The sequence below is a fragment of the Andrographis paniculata genome, unplaced genomic scaffold (genome assembly GCF_009805555.1).
Source record: "Andrographis paniculata isolate CXL003 unplaced genomic scaffold, ASM980555v1 Contig66END, whole genome shotgun sequence".
Lineage (NCBI taxonomy): Eukaryota > Viridiplantae > Streptophyta > Magnoliopsida > Lamiales > Acanthaceae > Andrographis > Andrographis paniculata.
Window position 1 is genome coordinate 1,932,450 of NW_026137602.1, and position 17,749 is coordinate 1,950,198.

General features: G+C 32.4%; 1 protein-coding gene and 1 long non-coding RNA gene across 2 annotated transcripts; both read right to left on the bottom strand.

Annotated features, from left to right (window-relative positions):
- Positions 1–4,825: 4,825 nt before the first annotated feature.
- On the bottom strand, positions 4,826–6,470 carry LOC127262742 (uncharacterized). The gene is made up of 6 exons (XR_007841240.1): positions 6,409–6,470; positions 6,207–6,311; positions 5,924–6,109; positions 5,684–5,837; positions 5,441–5,569; positions 4,826–5,361 (listed from the first exon to the last, which is right to left on the bottom strand). It is a non-coding gene; the product is annotated as an uncharacterized LOC127262742 (long non-coding RNA).
- A 5,820-nt stretch (positions 6,471–12,290) lies between these two features.
- LOC127262741 (paired amphipathic helix protein Sin3-like 4) lies at positions 12,291–15,116 on the bottom strand. Its single transcript, XM_051291547.1, has 9 exons — positions 14,697–15,116; positions 14,061–14,204; positions 13,790–13,976; positions 13,588–13,692; positions 13,299–13,484; positions 13,057–13,214; positions 12,820–12,947; positions 12,486–12,740; positions 12,291–12,317 (listed from the first exon to the last, which is right to left on the bottom strand). The coding sequence occupies exons 1-9, from the start codon at positions 14,756–14,758 to the stop codon at positions 12,295–12,297; spliced, it is 1,248 nt and encodes a 415-aa protein (XP_051147504.1). The 5' UTR covers positions 14,759–15,116; the 3' UTR covers positions 12,291–12,294.
- Between the last annotated feature and the right edge of the window lie 2,633 nt (positions 15,117–17,749).

The window sequence follows — 17,749 nt, forward strand, 5'->3', positions numbered from 1 at the left end:
TTCCAATAGATACAATAACAACAAAATAACCAACAATCCTCCCCCATTTTGTCGTTATCCATGATTTATTCTCAAACTTTTCAATATACACAACAAGCTAATGCATAAATGAAAATATCATAACGGTAGACATTAAAAATTAAATGTCTAAATTAAATTAAATATCATGTATTTTGGAAGAAAATAAAATTCCAATAATATAAATATATGGTATTTAATTATGCATATATGTTAATTTTTGTACAATAAATATCAACCATTAATGCAAAAATATGCTTAAAATGGAAGATATCGTACAAATATTAAGTGCATAAATAGAGCCATAATAAATTTGGCAGCAAAATAAATTAATCTTGTCAATAAAGGAAGTATATAAATTAATATCTTCCAAAAAAGGCAATGATATGAAGATTTTGGCGAGAAAGGAAGGTGCACAATCCAATCCGTCAAGAATGGAAAACAGCATCCGATGAAAAATGAAAGATTATAAAATCTTTCCATCGACGTGGCACCATCCGAAAAGGAAGCCAAGGCCACCCTCCCCTATAAATAGGAGCCATGATCAGTTCATTTGAGACACTGAAGTTGCATCGAGGATTCAAGCAAACGGTAAGTCTCTAGACTCTCTTTGTATTGTTTTTCATGTTCTTCCTGTCCTTCGAAGCGTTTTTCGTCGAAAGTCACTAATTTGGACAAATGATCCAATATTGGTTGGCAAATCGATGGAGTTAACGTTCTTCATCGTATGTCCGAGCCGGAGGAAGGATCAAAGCTCTCAAAGCCATGGAGGAATCCATCAAAGCCAAGGAAGAGCCTCCAAAGCCGCTCTTCAAAGCTTCAAGATGTCCGTCGCGTTCTTCATAAAAGGCGCAAACCAGGCCCTCTTCGATCCAGAAGTCAAAGGGACACGCCGCCAAAAGCGTTATGAAGCACTAAATCCACCTCAAGGATCAAAGCTCCAAAAGCTATTGAAGTGTCCTTCAAAGCCAAGGAAGAGCATCCAAAGTTCATCCAAAAGCTTCGAGGTGTTCATCGCATTCTTCACCAAAGCAACAACTTGGCCCTCTTCGATCCAAAAGTCAAAGGGACACGCCGCCAAAAGTGTTACGGAGCACCAAATCTACCTCCTCAAAGATCAAAGTCCGGATCGTCGAAAGAAGACATCAAATCCAAAGCCGACGATCGAATCGCCTTTACGGAGACCAAAGCTCTCCAAAAGGCAGCAAGGCCAAACCAAAGATCAAAGCTATGGATCATCCAAATAAGACATCAAATCCAAAGCTGACGAGCGAATCGCCAATACGGAGACCAAAGTCCTCCAAAAGCGGCAAAGTCAAACCAAAGATCAAAGTCGCGGATCCAAAGAAGACAACAAATCCAAAGACGATGATCAAATCGCCAATGCGGAGACCAAATTTCCAAAAGGCGGCAAAGCCAAATCAAAGATCAAAGCCTCGGATCGTCTAAAAAAGACATCAAATCCAAAGCCGACGATCAAATCGCCCGCACGAAGACCAAAACCCTCCAAAAGCCGGCAAAGTCAAACTGAAGACCAAACCTCTTCGGATCAAAGAAGCCATCGAAAATCAAGTTGGAAAATAAATCGACCCAGAAGGAGAATCAAATGACCCATTTAGAGAATATGACCCGTTTTAAATTCAAATCAAATATAATTTGTACAAATTTTGTGTTTATTAAAAATAACACAATTTTTTGTCCACAATAACGATTGAATTTTCATCTTAGTACAATACACATTCCAAGCATTCGACAATCTAGGTGTCCCAAGGATTGAACCGGTCAACTTATAATGAATACATGAAGATAATCTACACAAAAGCTTCACTTTCCCAACAATTTACACTTGACACTTTACAAGCCATGTGTCTCAATTCATTCATGAACATATCGAAAGCCAAGTCCGTAGCATTTTTTGAAGCGGCAAAACTTCATGTTCGTATAGGTAATTCCTTTAATTTCGCCCCTGCACGACGATTTTTCAAATAAATTATTAAGAGGCTAAACCTCAACCTAACTCTCTTGCAAGTCCGAACACACTCTTTGGGATGAATAAATTACGTGTGTTCCAATCTTCTAAACGTGAGCTTTCCACATTGAATTCAGCTCCCAGCGCCACTAGAAGGGAATTGGGTGTCTCACGCTAAGACAATTTAATGGACTTTAACCATCTCGATAACATATTGTATGTCCGTTTCTTGGCCAATGGATCTGAGTGATTCCACTCTATAAAATTCGACATACAAAGCTTCAACTTCATGATAATTCAAACAGTACTAACGTTTTACAAATAATAAACAATAGCCTTACGCCTCACTGCGATTTGCCATCTTCATAAGCCATCAAAATGTTACTCCCAACTTTGTGGTGGTCAAAGTATTTTACGCACTCCACATTTAATTGCAGTCAAAATATATTTGACGATTCTTAAAATGTGCCCAAATAATCACTAATGTCCAATTCTCGTAAAAGAATTGCGAACCAACCCTTTCACATATTAATTTATACAAAATTAATTTTAACGACACCAAAATTTATTCCATGTGTTTTGAAAAACACATCAATTAATTTAGTCAAATTGATTACATGACAATTTGGTAAAACAAATATAAGTTTAATTTATAATATTCATACATACATATATATATATATATAATATTGAACCATTGGAATAGTAATTCCATACTCAAAGGATTATTATATCCTTTTTTCAATATTTTTCAATATTATTCAATAATTCTCATCTAAATTTTAATTTGAGAATTATATTCACCTCCCCCGTATCCTTGGTACTGAAACTTGGAAGAAATAAATATTTTAATTATATTCCCTTCCATGGAGTTGTTTTTTCTTTCACAAACTACCATAAAATTCTAGGAAAAGATAATTGAATACAAGGTCGTTTCCCAATGCCGTTCTACTTCTTCCAATCTGCCCTGCCATGGGCTGCCTTTTTTTTTTTAATCGTTAGATGATCGATGATCAATTGCACGGCAGACAAGCCAAAATATATTGCCGGCTGCCTCCCCCAACTGAATAAAATAATGTCTGCATTCTTTTCGAGATGCAAATTTTTATTCTCTTAAATAAAAATTCTGAACCTACATCGATTCATTTTTCAAAATTTAAAAATCAATTCTATCGATTTGATCATTGGAAATAATAGATTCCAATATCCTCAAATTTGGACATCTTTCCAAATTTTATTTTCATATCCGCCAAAGTATCCCATCCATGACCGTTCGAAATTATCATATAAGATTGTTGGAGAAATAATCTAGATTGAATGAAAATAAGAACAAATCGAATTCTGAAAGGTATACACGATCTTGGATATAGAGTAGATTCACTTTCCTTATACGATTTTGCGAACCTATTAACGCCCGAGGATAAAACAAAGCAACGCTCAAATTTTAGGCGAAAAATCGAGCAAGTAAAATGTTGGGAGATTATTTGCGCCCGCAGATTAATTCTGCAGACAAAAGTCTCCATAGTCTTTATTCTTCTGTCTGATAGAATTTGTGAAGATAAGTTTTATCTACTTTTGAAAATAATAATTTCCAAAATATATCACAGTATTTAGAAAATAAGTGATTTTTCGTACTATAGTATATAACCCTTTTTAGTCATGGGCATGACTAAACCATTAATCCGTATACAAATTCATGTAATTATTAAACACTTCGTTCAATGTCGTATAGACATTCTCGAGCGTGCACCCCACGCGCACGCGACCCTTCCCGAGAATAGCTCGATACAATATTCCTTATATTCCGATAAATCCAATAACAACAAATAACCAACAGTTTTTATTGAGAACTGATTGCAAAGTTGCAAAAGAAATTTACAAAAAAAGTTCAAATTTTAGGAGGGTGTATTCATTTGAAGTTTTATTGAATTTTTTAATTTAAAAAAGTCTATATATATGGATTTAGAAAGTTACAAGTTAAAGCCGAGTTTGATAGATTTTTATTAATTGATTTGAATGGATTTTTATAGATTTGATATTATTTTTTTATAGTTGTATATGGAATTTGTAGGATTGTAAAATATTTTTTTTTATTTTTTTATATAATTATATAAACTTATATAAAGACAAGTTTTACAAATATAATATATTTATTATATATTAATATATTTTTATAAAATATAGGTAATATTAATAAATAATATATAATTATTAATGATATAGAAATATTGTAACATATATAATACTACTATTTAATAATTTTAATTTCATTATAAATAATTTGGACAAAAATACGACAGTGTTCACTAAAACATGATTGTGTGTAAATAGCCAGCAACAACAAGGACATTGTAGAAGGTTAAATCGAAGATGAAGAGAAGAATGAAAAAAATGATTTTCATTCATACCGGAAATGAACATAACATAGTATATCACTACATGAAAATATCATTTTTGTAACGAGATTTTTCCGTCTTTAAATTCACTTTTTTTCTGTTACAAATGATATTAGAGATGGAATTAACGATAGAATTACGTTAGCTACGTGATCTTTAGTGACAGAATTCCGTTATAAATATACTATTTATTTTGTAGTGTATATACAAGGAAGATGCGCAAGCGCACAACATAAAACAACTTTATAAATATAAAAACACGGTTTAACAAATGTATTAGCCAATTCCACTTTGTACTGTTGCTGCTTCAGCATCTTGTACCACTGCTGCTTCAACACCGGTGTTGATTTTCTTATATTAATACCAATGTAGCTGAATTCTTCGATTCTATATCTATAATTATAGATACTTCTGCAACTTAAGACCTCCCAAATTGAATTGAATTGAATTGAGCAGCTACAGAGACATTATTTCAAAGGTAATCCAAAAACACCATTGAATTGTCCATAGCACATTCACCCGAGGATGTCTGTAATCTTTCATCTTAATCAAGCTACAGATGATGCACTGACACATTATTTTTGCAGTCTTACTGAATGTGTAGTGTGTACAGTTCAAAAAGAGTAAAATAAAGACAAGGTAAACAAAAAAAATGCATAAACATCAATCAAACCTAATTACCAATGTAAGACATGAAAATAATCAATCGAACCTATTTACTTTTAGGACTAAAGTCGTTAATATCTTTCTGCTGCTTGAAATAGAAGCTTCTATAGTCAAGAGGTTTGGGGTAGCTCTTCGCATTAATCTCTTTCCGAACAATATTCAATTTGGCATGGCAATTTGTCCATTCAATCAATCTCTGCTTCAACCGATTTAACATAATCGGTAGTGAAAAGTCAACACTCTTTATTGATCTCTCGAGTACTTCAAACCCGTGTTCACCATATAAAAGCTCAATGCACCGTAGATCTTGAGCTGAAAAATAAAAGTTTAGAGCCATCAACTTCGAAACATGATAAATACTACAAAACTAATTATCAAGAACTCAATATACCTTTTAAATGATCTTCAATACGGAATCAATCATCTAATTTAATTTTTATGACTTTCAATATTGTTCAACAGTCTCTCAACACGATTAGCTGCTGTCTTGGCTGATTCCATCAACACATCCAATTCAAACCTAAAATCATAATCAGATCAACAATAGTCGTATCAATATATATATATATCGTGAAAGCATGTTAGGAATGCGTAGAACAAGGTTTAAAGTTTCAAAGAGAGTTGTGTTTTTTACCTCGCATCTTCACATTTAAACAAGTTTTTCTTCGTAGGGATTTTTGAGCATGTGTTTGGAAGAATAATCCTTACTTTCTTCTGAAGCAACACACATCCAATTATCATTCAAAACCTCATCGCCAATCTTTGTTCTTTCACGTAGGGATCACAATCTGTTTTTATTCAAATTAGAATGCAATTAGTAAAATATCAATAATATCAAATAATTTTATTAAATTTTATAAGTAAGTACACCTACATCGCGAGGTAGAAGTCGATAACTTGGAGTGCAACTTTAATAATTGGAGGAATCTCTACCCTCCCCATATGGGATGGTATTCCTATAAGGCCGTGGAAGCTCAACACTTGCCGTCCCCAAAAGACAGGGTAAAAAATGAGCAAACTCTATAATAAATTCAACATAGTCCGCGAAAAGAACTGAGATCTACAAAAAAAAAAATATTACTCGGTATCAACTGTCAAATTTCATTCCTTCTATAAACCGAGACATTATCAAAGAAAAAGATGGCATAGGAGCATACTTCACTATAAACCTCCTTTGCGGACTTTCTGCCCATTTTGTACATATCTAAAAGGTCAATGATAGCTTTGTACACATCATCATCATCACGATCTTGACATGTGGCCTGCGCATAAATTGTTATAAGTATCAATCAATGAAGATCGACTATGGTAGAATTGACGAGGGAATGAGTGCTCGAGTTTTATGCAGTTGCACTGTACCTTGATTTTTTCTACAAATTCGACTGCTTCATTGAATTCGACTGCCTTTTTTCTCAGAAATGGCTCGATTCGTGTCGGGTTCGTGTCGGGTTGAATATTTTAAACGGGTTAAATTACTAAACCCTAATCCAACTCGTTTATTATCGTTATCCAACTCGTTTATTATCGTGTCGGGTTCGTGTTGACCCGTTTATTATCGTGTCAGGTTCGAGTTGACTCATGTTGACCCGTATACATAATTAAGTCGAATTTCTTGATTCAAATTAAATAATTTTTTGTTGTGTTGTCGTGTTACGTTACTTTTTATTAATTTGAGTGTAAATTAGGTTGAATTATTTAAAATTGAATTTAGTTTAAACTAATTTATGAAAAAATTAATAAATTATGATTATTTTACATATATAATAAATATATTAATCAATATTAATATATTATAATCAGGTTGTCGTGTCGAGTTGAGAGTCTCAACCCTAATCCGACCCGTTTATTATCGTGTCGGGTTCGTGTCAACCCGTATATATAATTGGGTTGAAATCTTTGACCCAAACCCAATTATTTCATGTCGGTTATCGTGTCGGATCAGTTTTTGTCAGCTTTAGTTGTGCTTATTGAATAATAAAAATATAATTTTACCGTTTATACTTTAAAATGATACTAACATGGATCAAACCACAAATGTACGGTGGCCATGGCCATAGACAGATGAAAAAAAAAAGTGTACCAAGAAAAAACTAAAATCACTCAAACAAAACTGAACAAAATCATGTACTCTCCTACTCTAATAATATGATATTGGAATTCGAAATTGAGGTTGTCTATTTCATAATCCTTTAATAAAAGAAAGTGAAAACTTAAAAAATACAGTTGCTACTATTTTCTCTTATCAGCCAATGCCTTGTGCAGTATTTCCAATATTACTTGCCTTTACATCACTCCTGCAAGCAAAACCTAGACAACCATCTTAGTTGAGCTTACCACAATTCAGGAGAAAAAGAGGGGGACACAAGCTTTTTGTGAAGATATTAGCAACCTGGACAACAGTTCCAATAGAAGTAGGGAGAATGAAACTTGACTGATAGTGCTCAAGAATAAAATGACGAGAGATATCTATGTGCTTCGTTCGCTCGTGGTGAATCGGGTTGCACACTAACTTTATGGCAGATTCATTGCCGCACTACAAATGAATGGGATGAGGAACCGAGATATGGAGTGAATCAAGAATATAATGATTCCAAAGGAGTTCCGAGGTTGCTGCGGCAATACTTCGATATTCTGCTTCGATAGATGATTTAGACACAGCCTGCTGCTTCTTAGTTTTCCATGCAATCATGGCTCCAACAAGAAAAACACAATATCCATTTAATGAACGATGAGTGTCAAAGACAATTCCCCCAATTGGAGTCACAATAATTAGTAAGCTCCAAAGGGCTGTTAGCTGAAAAAAAAAAAAGAAAAGACCAAGCGACCAAGTCTTGCGTGAGTACTAAAGGAGGCAGTGAGCCAATGGTGTTCCGTCGGTGCATGTATGAATTGACTGACTCACTGCACCGCAGAACTTAAATCTGAGCAAGAAAATCCAAATAAATCAACTTTCTAACCAACTTTTGGAAGAGATTCGGTTGGCTAAAAAGAACTCCATCCCGGTGCAACGGCTTTATAGTGCCAAGAGGAGTGTGAGCACGACAATTTTGAGAAACCTGAAATTCTTCAAGGAGATCATGAGTAAATTTGGATTGAGAAACACGAATTCTATCATTACCTTGTCGTAATTCAAGACCCAAGTAGTAGGAAACAACTCCAAGATCTTTTATAGCGAAGTGCTAAGGAGTGCTAACTTTATATCAATAATTATTTGTTCATCTTTCCCTGTAATCAGAATGTCATCAACGTAAACCACCAAGATAACTGGACCTAAATCAGTGAACTCTACAAAGAGACAATGATCGAATGAAAGTTGTTGCAGTCGCAAGGATAGAAGAAAAGCAGTGAGGATAGCATTCCACTGCCTCGGGGCCTGTTTGAGGCCATAAATAGACTTCTTAAGTCAATAGACCTCATCAGAATGTGCAACAATTTAGGTGGGTAGGGCATGTAAATTTCTTCAGTGATATCCCCATGAAGAAAAGCATTATTCACATGTAATTGGTGTAAGTGATCACTGCAAGGAAGCAACCAATGCAAGAATTAATCAAACTGAAACCTATTTCACAACAAGAGCAAAGGATTCATAATAATCTTTTCCAAACTTTTGGTGATATCCATTGGCTACAAGACGAGCTTTGTACTTGAGAATGGAGCCATCGGGATTATATTTCACCCAAAAAATCCATCAACACCTAATAGGTTTCTTGGAATGAGGCAAAGTGACCAAATCTCACGTACCATTATGGGCCATAGCATCAACTTCCTCGGCCATGGCTGAAGTCCACGCCTGAGATTTACTAGCCTCTCTAACGAAGGCTGACAGTTGCACCTCCTGAGTTGTGCACATAGAGTCTCGAAATCTAGCAGGCATTTTTCTTAATCTGTGCGGTCTGGTCTGGTGGGCTTTAACATATCGGAGATGGAAATAGGAGTTGAAAGAGTTGCAGTAGAGGCTGGAGAGGAAATAGATGGAGAAGAGTGGAGCTAGGAATTAAAGACATAAGAAGAATTTGAAGCTATGTCAGAGACATTAGATTTTTGTAAAGCAAATATAGAAGAGAGGGAGTCATTAATATCAATATTGGATAAAATTATTTACTCTAACACAGAAGTAGATGGAGTAGGGGGCAAACACCGGACGAAAAACCAAGTATGGAGTCGGAGAACACCACATTTCTAGTTAAATTACTAATATTTCTTACTTATTGTTTGTTTGATTAGAAATTTGAAAGTTGGATTAGAATTTTGAATAATAAAAATTAAAATAATTATTTAATATAATATAAATAGTTATTTATGTAATATTTAAAATTTTAAATTAATTTTTAATATAATATAAAAAATATAATATTTGGTTTGGTATTTTATGATCAAAAAATTTGTTAATAGTGTAATTTGAATTTTTTTTTGTTAAAAAAGATAAAAAAAAAAAAAAAAACAAAACTCATTTGTCACCCAAAATTATAATTTTTTTTAATTTTAATTTTAGTATTTCGGTATAAAATATCATATTTTGATATCGTATATGCAATTCAATTAGAGTTGGTTCGGTTCGGTATACGAAAAATACAAGATTATACCATACCAAATTTTTTAGTTTGTTTATCGATACCGTACCAAAAATTCGATATATAACAAAATATCAAAAAAAATATTTTATCTTCTGAATATACTAAAAATATCAAAGTGTAAGTTGTTACAATACCAAAAAAATTCGGTACGGTATCATATCATACCGAAAATTTGATATTTTGGTATTTTTTATACTGTATGCCTACTATTTCGATAATTCGGTACTTCTTCATCCATAAATTCGGTATACCAAATTATTGATATGGAATCTGATTGATAAAATATCAACCAAAATTTTTGATACTGTATACAATATGCTGTACAAATTTTGGTATGCCATAACGAACCATTCCTACCAATAACCAAATTCAAAAAAATTGATATATTATTTATTATTATTATTATTTTAATTGTGATTTTATATCGTGTTAATCACATTTAAAATATTAAAGTCAATTTATTTTTTATTATCTACTTGCACAATTTACAATAGATACAAATTTTTTTTTTAAAAAAATTCAGTATATAAAATATTTAATATTAAAAACTTAGAATATAAAATATTTTAACATTTATTTTATTATTTTATCAAATAAAATTATTTAAAATAATATTTTATTACGAATATTACATCATCTAATGAAACTAATTAACTACATAATGCAATATTTCTTAATATGCATGCCAAAAAGAAATGGACCGATTTCGTGAGACAGTGGGAATATATATATATATATTTAAACATAATTAATATAAATTAATTAATTAGGTAAAAATTAAAAATTTAAATGTATATAAATATTTTTATTTATTATTATTATATATATACAAATAAAAAATTCTTAATGGACAAAGAGAATGTCTTTTTTTATATATATAGATAGAATTGAAGGTAAATTAAATTGTTCAATAGATTGTAAAAATATATTGTAAAAGTGAGGATTGATAAGCAAACTTTATTTATTTATACATTAATTGGTGTTATATAATATTTATATATATTCTTTTTTTAATAAATACGATCCTATAATTCCTTACAAATATTTTCTCTTAAAATGATTTTAATTCTTTGTTTTTTTAAAATTTCCCTCCTATTCCTAATGTTGATTAATTTATTGATATAGAGAAAGTGTTTAGGATGCCTCTTGAATGTTTTAGCATTTCATTTTCTGTTGGTCTCAAACTCACTGCAATATTTTTAAATTTAAAAATAATTAATTATATATAAAAAGTTAAATATGTATTTTTCTTTCCAATCACATTATCTAATTTCTAAATTATTTCAAATTACACTACTTAATATTATCCACTTAATTATCGTGCCGAACTCAAATGTTGCGTGATATTTGGGACGAAGAGAATAACATATAATAGAATTATAGAGAAAAATAATTAAATAGAGAATGAGAATTAATTCTTTTATTTAATCAAACAAATAATTCAATTAAAAAATATAAAAAAAAAATAGCGATTTGAATTAATTAAGTGAATTAGCAAGTGAGAATCTATAAATAAAAATATTTTTAATTATTTTTTTAAAAATTAAATTAAGTACATTATTTTTTTTTAAAATATATTAGTATCTTTATAAAAAGTAAAAAATTAAATAATTGAATAATAAATTAGATATGATACTTTTGTAATATTAAAATATTGTATATATGAAAAAAATGAAAATAAAGAAACAAAAATTTTATTTAATTTTCAAATTTATTATTATTTTTTTTTAGTAAAACAAACAAAAAAATGAAATATTTTTATTCAACTCTTTATTTTTGTGTACCAAATACCTCATACAGTTAATTGTTAAAACAAAAAGTCATTTAGAGAGCCAAGAGTTTCTAGAAAAACAACCGGCAAGTAAGTTGATCAACATATGTAATAAAATTATATCATATATTATCTGTAGCACACCATATTTATAACACAGTATATATTTCGTCGTAACATCTGAAAACCATGGTATTGTATTTATTTATATATTGAAAGGCTAGTAAGAAATATACTATCTCAACAACCAGCTTCTATTTTTACATCTAAATAAAACAACCAAGGAATGTATTTACTTGAGACATCTTAGAATGATTTTCTTTTTCTATTTTTTTTCTAAAAAAATATCAAATTAAAATATTTACTTTTTATTTATAAACACTAAAATTTAATTCATTCCAAATTTTTACTATTCAAAATCAAAATCCAATACGACAACCTCACAAAAGAAACACACAAGTATTTTATTTTACCATCAAAGGTGAAATACCATACCAAATCAAGTGACAACAATAGCGCCTTAGAATTTGAATAATTCTAAAATAAAAATCACTGCAAACTTGAAATTAACACGTGAACTTTTTGCAATCTGACCACACGTACATTCCCAAAATAAACTACATACACATACATATACATCTATATAAATCGACGTCGCCAACTCAAGCTTGTTTGATTATTGATTACATTAACGATGCACAATACTATTACATTATTGCTTAATGCCCAATGCACGAGAGAGACAAGTTCAACCACTTCAATTGAGTAACTAGGAGACATTATTCAAAAAGTAGTCCAGAAAAACCAAGGAGTGATGTTGGCCGGCGGTAGAAACTTCGACAGGTAGAGATTTTGGCGACAGATGTACTCAAACTTGACCCATTCCATTCTTTAAGTTAATCAATGACTGATTTTGTCACTATCTAAACTTGGGTACAAATTTTTCTAATTAGTGTTTGTTTTTGCATAGTCGTACAATTCAAAAGAGCAAAATAAAACACAAAACATCACGTACAATGATGACAGAGGTAGCAAATAAATGATCAATAAACCAATGTACGACATGAAAATAATCAATCGAACCTATTTACCTTTAGGACTAACGTCGTTAATATCTGCCTGCTGCTTATACAAGCTCCTATAGTCAAGGGATTTGGGGTAGTTCTTTGCATTAATCTCTCTCCAAACAGTATCCAATTTGGCATGGCAATTGGTCCATTCAATCAATTTCTGCTTCAACCGACTTAACATAATCGGCAGTGAAAATTCAACACTCTTTATTGATCTCTCAAGTACTTCAAGCCCGTGTTCACCGTATAAACGCTCAATGTACCGAAGATCTTGAGCTGAAAAATAAAAGTTGAGAGCCATCAACTTCGAAATATGATAAATACTACAAAACTAACTAACAGGAACTCAATATACCTTTTAAATGATCTTCAATGCGGAATGAATCATCTAATTTAATTTTATGACTTTCAATATTGCTCAACAGTCTCTCAATACGATGAGATGCTGCCTTGGCTGATTCCATCAGCACATCCAATTCAAACCTAATATCATAATCAAATCAACAATAGTCGCATCAATATATATCTCGTGAAAGCAGGTTAGGAATGCGTAGAACAAAGTTTAAAGTTACAAGAGAGTTGTGTTTTTTACCTCTCATCCTCACATTTAAATAAGTTTTCTTCATATGGATTTTTGAGCATGTGTTTGGAGGAATAATCCTTATTTTCTTCCGAAGCAACACATATCCAATTGTCATTCAAAACCTCATCGCCAATCTTTGTTCTTTCACTTGGTGTAGGGATCATAGTCTGTTTTTATTCAAATTAGAATGTAATTAGAAAATATCAATAATATCAAATAATTTTGTTAAATTTTATAAAAAGTACACCTACATTGGGAGACAGAAGTCGATAACTTGGAGTGCAGCTTTCATAATTGGAGGGACTTCCACCATCCCCGAATGGGATGGTATTCCTGTAAGGCTGTGGAAGCTCAACACTTTCCGTCCCCCAAAGACAAGGTAAAAAATGAGCAAACTCTATAATAAATTCAACATAGTCCGCGAAAAGAACTGAAATCTACCAAAAAAAAAAAAAAAACATTACTCGGTATCAACTGTCAAATTTCATTCCTTCTATAAACCGAGATATTATCAAAGAAAAAGATGGCATAGGAGCATACTTGACTATAAACCTCCTTTGCAGACTTTCTGCCCATTTTGTACATATCTAAAAGGTCAATGAAAGCTTTATACACATCATCATCATCGTGATCTTGACATGTGGCCTGCGCATAAATTGTTACAAGTATCAATCAATGAAGATCGACTATGGTAGAATTGACAAGGGAATGAGTAATTGAGTTTTATACGGCTGCGCTGTACCTTGATTCTTTCGACAAATTCGACTGCTTCATTAAATTCTACTGCTTTTTTTCTCAGAAATGATTCTTCCTCAGGTGGGAGATCGATTTGAGCTTCCTTCGGCAAAAAGACATTTAAACCCAACGTTAGGTCCCAGTGACCTTCAAATAACTCTTTGGCTTTCAAAACAACATCAGCCCCAACGATTCTACGGAAACCAAATATGCAAACATATTATTAGTATTACATCGAAGCTAATGAAAAATAATAAGAGAATAGACCAAAAACCTACTTTTGTACCCTGAAATCTCTCAATACTTTGATAAATTCATCGAATTTATCCTCTCTACCACGAAAAACTTTTTCAACCGTTTGTAGATAGTTAATGGCATCCTCCCTTCCCAGAAATTCCCCAGCCTGGCTGGTAATTGACGTCCTGTAAATTGATTAAACAACACAATTATCTGCCTATAAAAATACCAGGACATGAAAAGGTAACTTCCATTGCAAGTCTCGCATTTGATAAAAGAGGTTAATCATCATAACAGATCATCGACAGGAGTTATCTCATACTATTGTTGAGTATATCTCACATTGGAAAAATGTGTGGGATCTCCCTAGTATATAAGGTGAAGGCCACTCCACCTATCACCAATTTGGTTTGAGTTTGGGCCCGAAGCCTTTCTTAACAACTATAACATTGATCTTGTTGATCGCCCAACAACCAGTAAGTAAAATTGTTAAAGAACTAGGTATTAGTGGTTTCTACTTCAAACCAAAAGCAGCCACGCCACGCGATTGCCAATAAAAATTCTGTATAAAAACACTCGATTTCCTCTAAAAAAGAACATGAAATCAAAATTCCTATTAAATCAGAACTCAAATAAAAGAATCAATTTCAAATCAAATCAATTGAAAAAACACTTACGGCGGAGCGGGGTGGTCGAGTTGAGAAGTCATAGGGAACGGAGGAACATCACCCATATCCATGATCAGAGATAGTACAAAATAACGAAGCCAAGAAGAGAAGCCCTCAATGGCAATGGCAGAACAGCAGCAGCAGCAGTAGTTGGTTGTTCTTCTATTTCAAAAAATAAAAATCGCGCGCCAATGAGAGCGTGTTTCTTCGGCTTGATTTTCTCAAACGTTACTAGGGACGGACTCCTTCATTTACACTGAAACCCTATCAGACGGTCTGGGACATCACGCGGAGGCAAATTCCCAGCCATTTTCTGAAATTTGTAGGAGAAAATTCAGGGAAAGAGGATCACGAAGAAGAAGAAAAAAGAAGGGAGAAAACAGTAAGAAGCAGAGATGGAGAAAGAAGAAAAAAAAAGAGTGAGAAGAAACGAAGACGACGCGGTGGCAATTATTAATCTAAATTCAATCTATTTAACTTAATGCAATTATTAAATATCAAATCAATATCTATCAAAATCTTATTAAATCTAAATCAAATCTATTAATGTAAACAAATATTAATCTAAAAAAATCACATCTTCTCAAAATTTAGAAAAAAAAAATTAAATTAAATTGAAGACAAATCTAAATCAAATCTATCCAAACTAATTCATAAAAAGTGTGTTCGATTGCTGGATTTGAATTAATATTTATTGTATAATTGCTGTGCAAATTTAAAAATCAAAATTCAAACCCTACTAACCTACAGGATAGGTTGAAGATAGCTGCAGAGATTCTCTGCAAAGCAATCCATCAAGTCCATTCACGTGATTGAAGATACAAGCTGATAGGTGGTAGGTGAGGTAATATATACATAACATCGGTACTTGGCATTTCGATTGTAGATTTGCAGGTAAAAACACACCCAAGTATTTTACCTTAACCATTTGAGGTGAAGTAATGATCCAATGGGCAACTTCTACCATACCAAATGAAGTGACAATAACGACCCTTTAGAATCTGAATAATTCTAACATAAAAATCACCACAAACTTGAAATTAACACGTGAATTTCTTGCAATCTGATCATACATACAATCCCAATATAAACTATACACACATATATATACGTATATATAAATCAACGTCACCAACTCAAGCTTAATGTTCAATGCACCAAAAAGACAAGATTAACCACGGGCTTAGCTAACTGTCCTCAACCCTAATTCAATTGAGCTAGCTAGGAGACATTATTCAAAAAGTAGTTCAAAAACACCATTGAATAGTCATTCTCCCGAAGATGGGATCCTTTCATCTTAGTCAAACTACAGATAAGACAGTGACACATGATAGTTAAAACTCGACCAATGGTAGAAACTTCGACGGGTAGAGATTTTTGCAACGAATTTACTCAAACTTGGCCCATCCCATATCTTAAAACTTTTCACTATCTAAACCTAGGTATAAATTTTTCTAATTAGTGTTTATTTTTGCAGTCTTGCTGAATGTATAGTGTGTACAGTTCAAAAGAACAAAATAAAGACAAGGAAAAAAAATGCATAAACATCAATATTTACCTTTAGGACCGAAGTCGTTAAGGGAAAGTTACACTAGGCGAATCAGGAATGGCAGGTGACCTGAAGCGTCGGGGATTTGAACGTCATGAATCCAACTCCTACACTACCGGACCATCCCTTACAGGACTATTTCATTGAATGAATATTTATTTTTTTTTAAAAAAAAATTCAAATCAATTTGACTTGAAATCACTTTAAATAATAATCTAATAAATAATTTTTTGATATTGTTATTATTTAATCAGTAAATTAAATATAATATCTTAAAATAAAAATAATACATTCTTTAAAAAATTATAAATATTAAATAAAAAAAAATACAAATAAACAGAACCCTTTAAATTTTATAGAAACTAATTAATAATAACAACATTTAATGCAAAAGAAAATAAATAATGAATTGAATTAGGTAATAAGTGAAAATGATTAAAATTATGCTAATAATTATTATTTTCACTTTCTGCATCAATCCCCACTTATTTATAGGTAAGGATACTCAAGGCATACGAGACCTGCTACCATAAAATATTTTTTAGTAAGTATATTAATTATTTTCAGAAAAATACTACTACCACTTACTGTATTATTACATAAAAAGATTCTTTATAAAGGGAAGGGCAGAGATGTAATTTCACAAAGTATTTATAAGAAATAGACGGCAACAGACAAACGAGATACCTCCTAATAAATAAGCTTATTCCAGACCACGGTGCGCAAGGCTTTAGCGCCCGTTAATGAAATCAAACTACCATCGAATCATCGATACGTTTGCAGCAGGAGCAACAGCCAGAAAAGGAATCCCGCCCGAAACCCAAAATCGTCAAAAACCATTAATGGTGAGAATCCACGGATTTGAAGTCCAAGAATTATCAAAATTTCACCCAATGAGGCAAAATCCGGTGGGGTTTTAACTTTTAAGAGGGGTGGGTGGGTGGTTCTGCCTGCCTGCATGGACGACATTCTGCAAAAGTCCCCTAATTTACTCGTCCGTTACTGACTGACTGACGTCATTGCCACCATTAGCATTAGCTAGCTGTTGCCGACTCACTCTGCTTTTCATATAATCGGGGCTGGTCTGGTCTGAGGAGGAGGAGCTGCATTGTCTAGAGGGAAAAGAGTTCAAAACAAACTTAAGGGGATTCAGTTCAGTGGTGGTTTTCTCTGGAATTGCTTCGCCCTTTCTTTCTATATTTCAACAGGTGGATTCAGAGAATGCAGGTTTATACTCGTGATGAAGTTTACAATCCAAAATTCAGGAAAGTGTTTGAAGAGCATTTGGTGGCTGTTGCCAGCAAGTTTGTCAGGCCTCTTCCTTCATCCACCCTCCAATTGAAACAGCTCCTTGTGGTATATATAAAAAAAAAATGTTTCACTTTGTTTTGATTAATAATGATCGTTGTGTTGGGTGTGCTTTATTGTATGTGTGTTGATTGAGAAAGTGATCACTTTGTTTTGAGCGTTTTGGAGAATTCTTGGATTTTGTGTACATAGATGGCTATTGTTT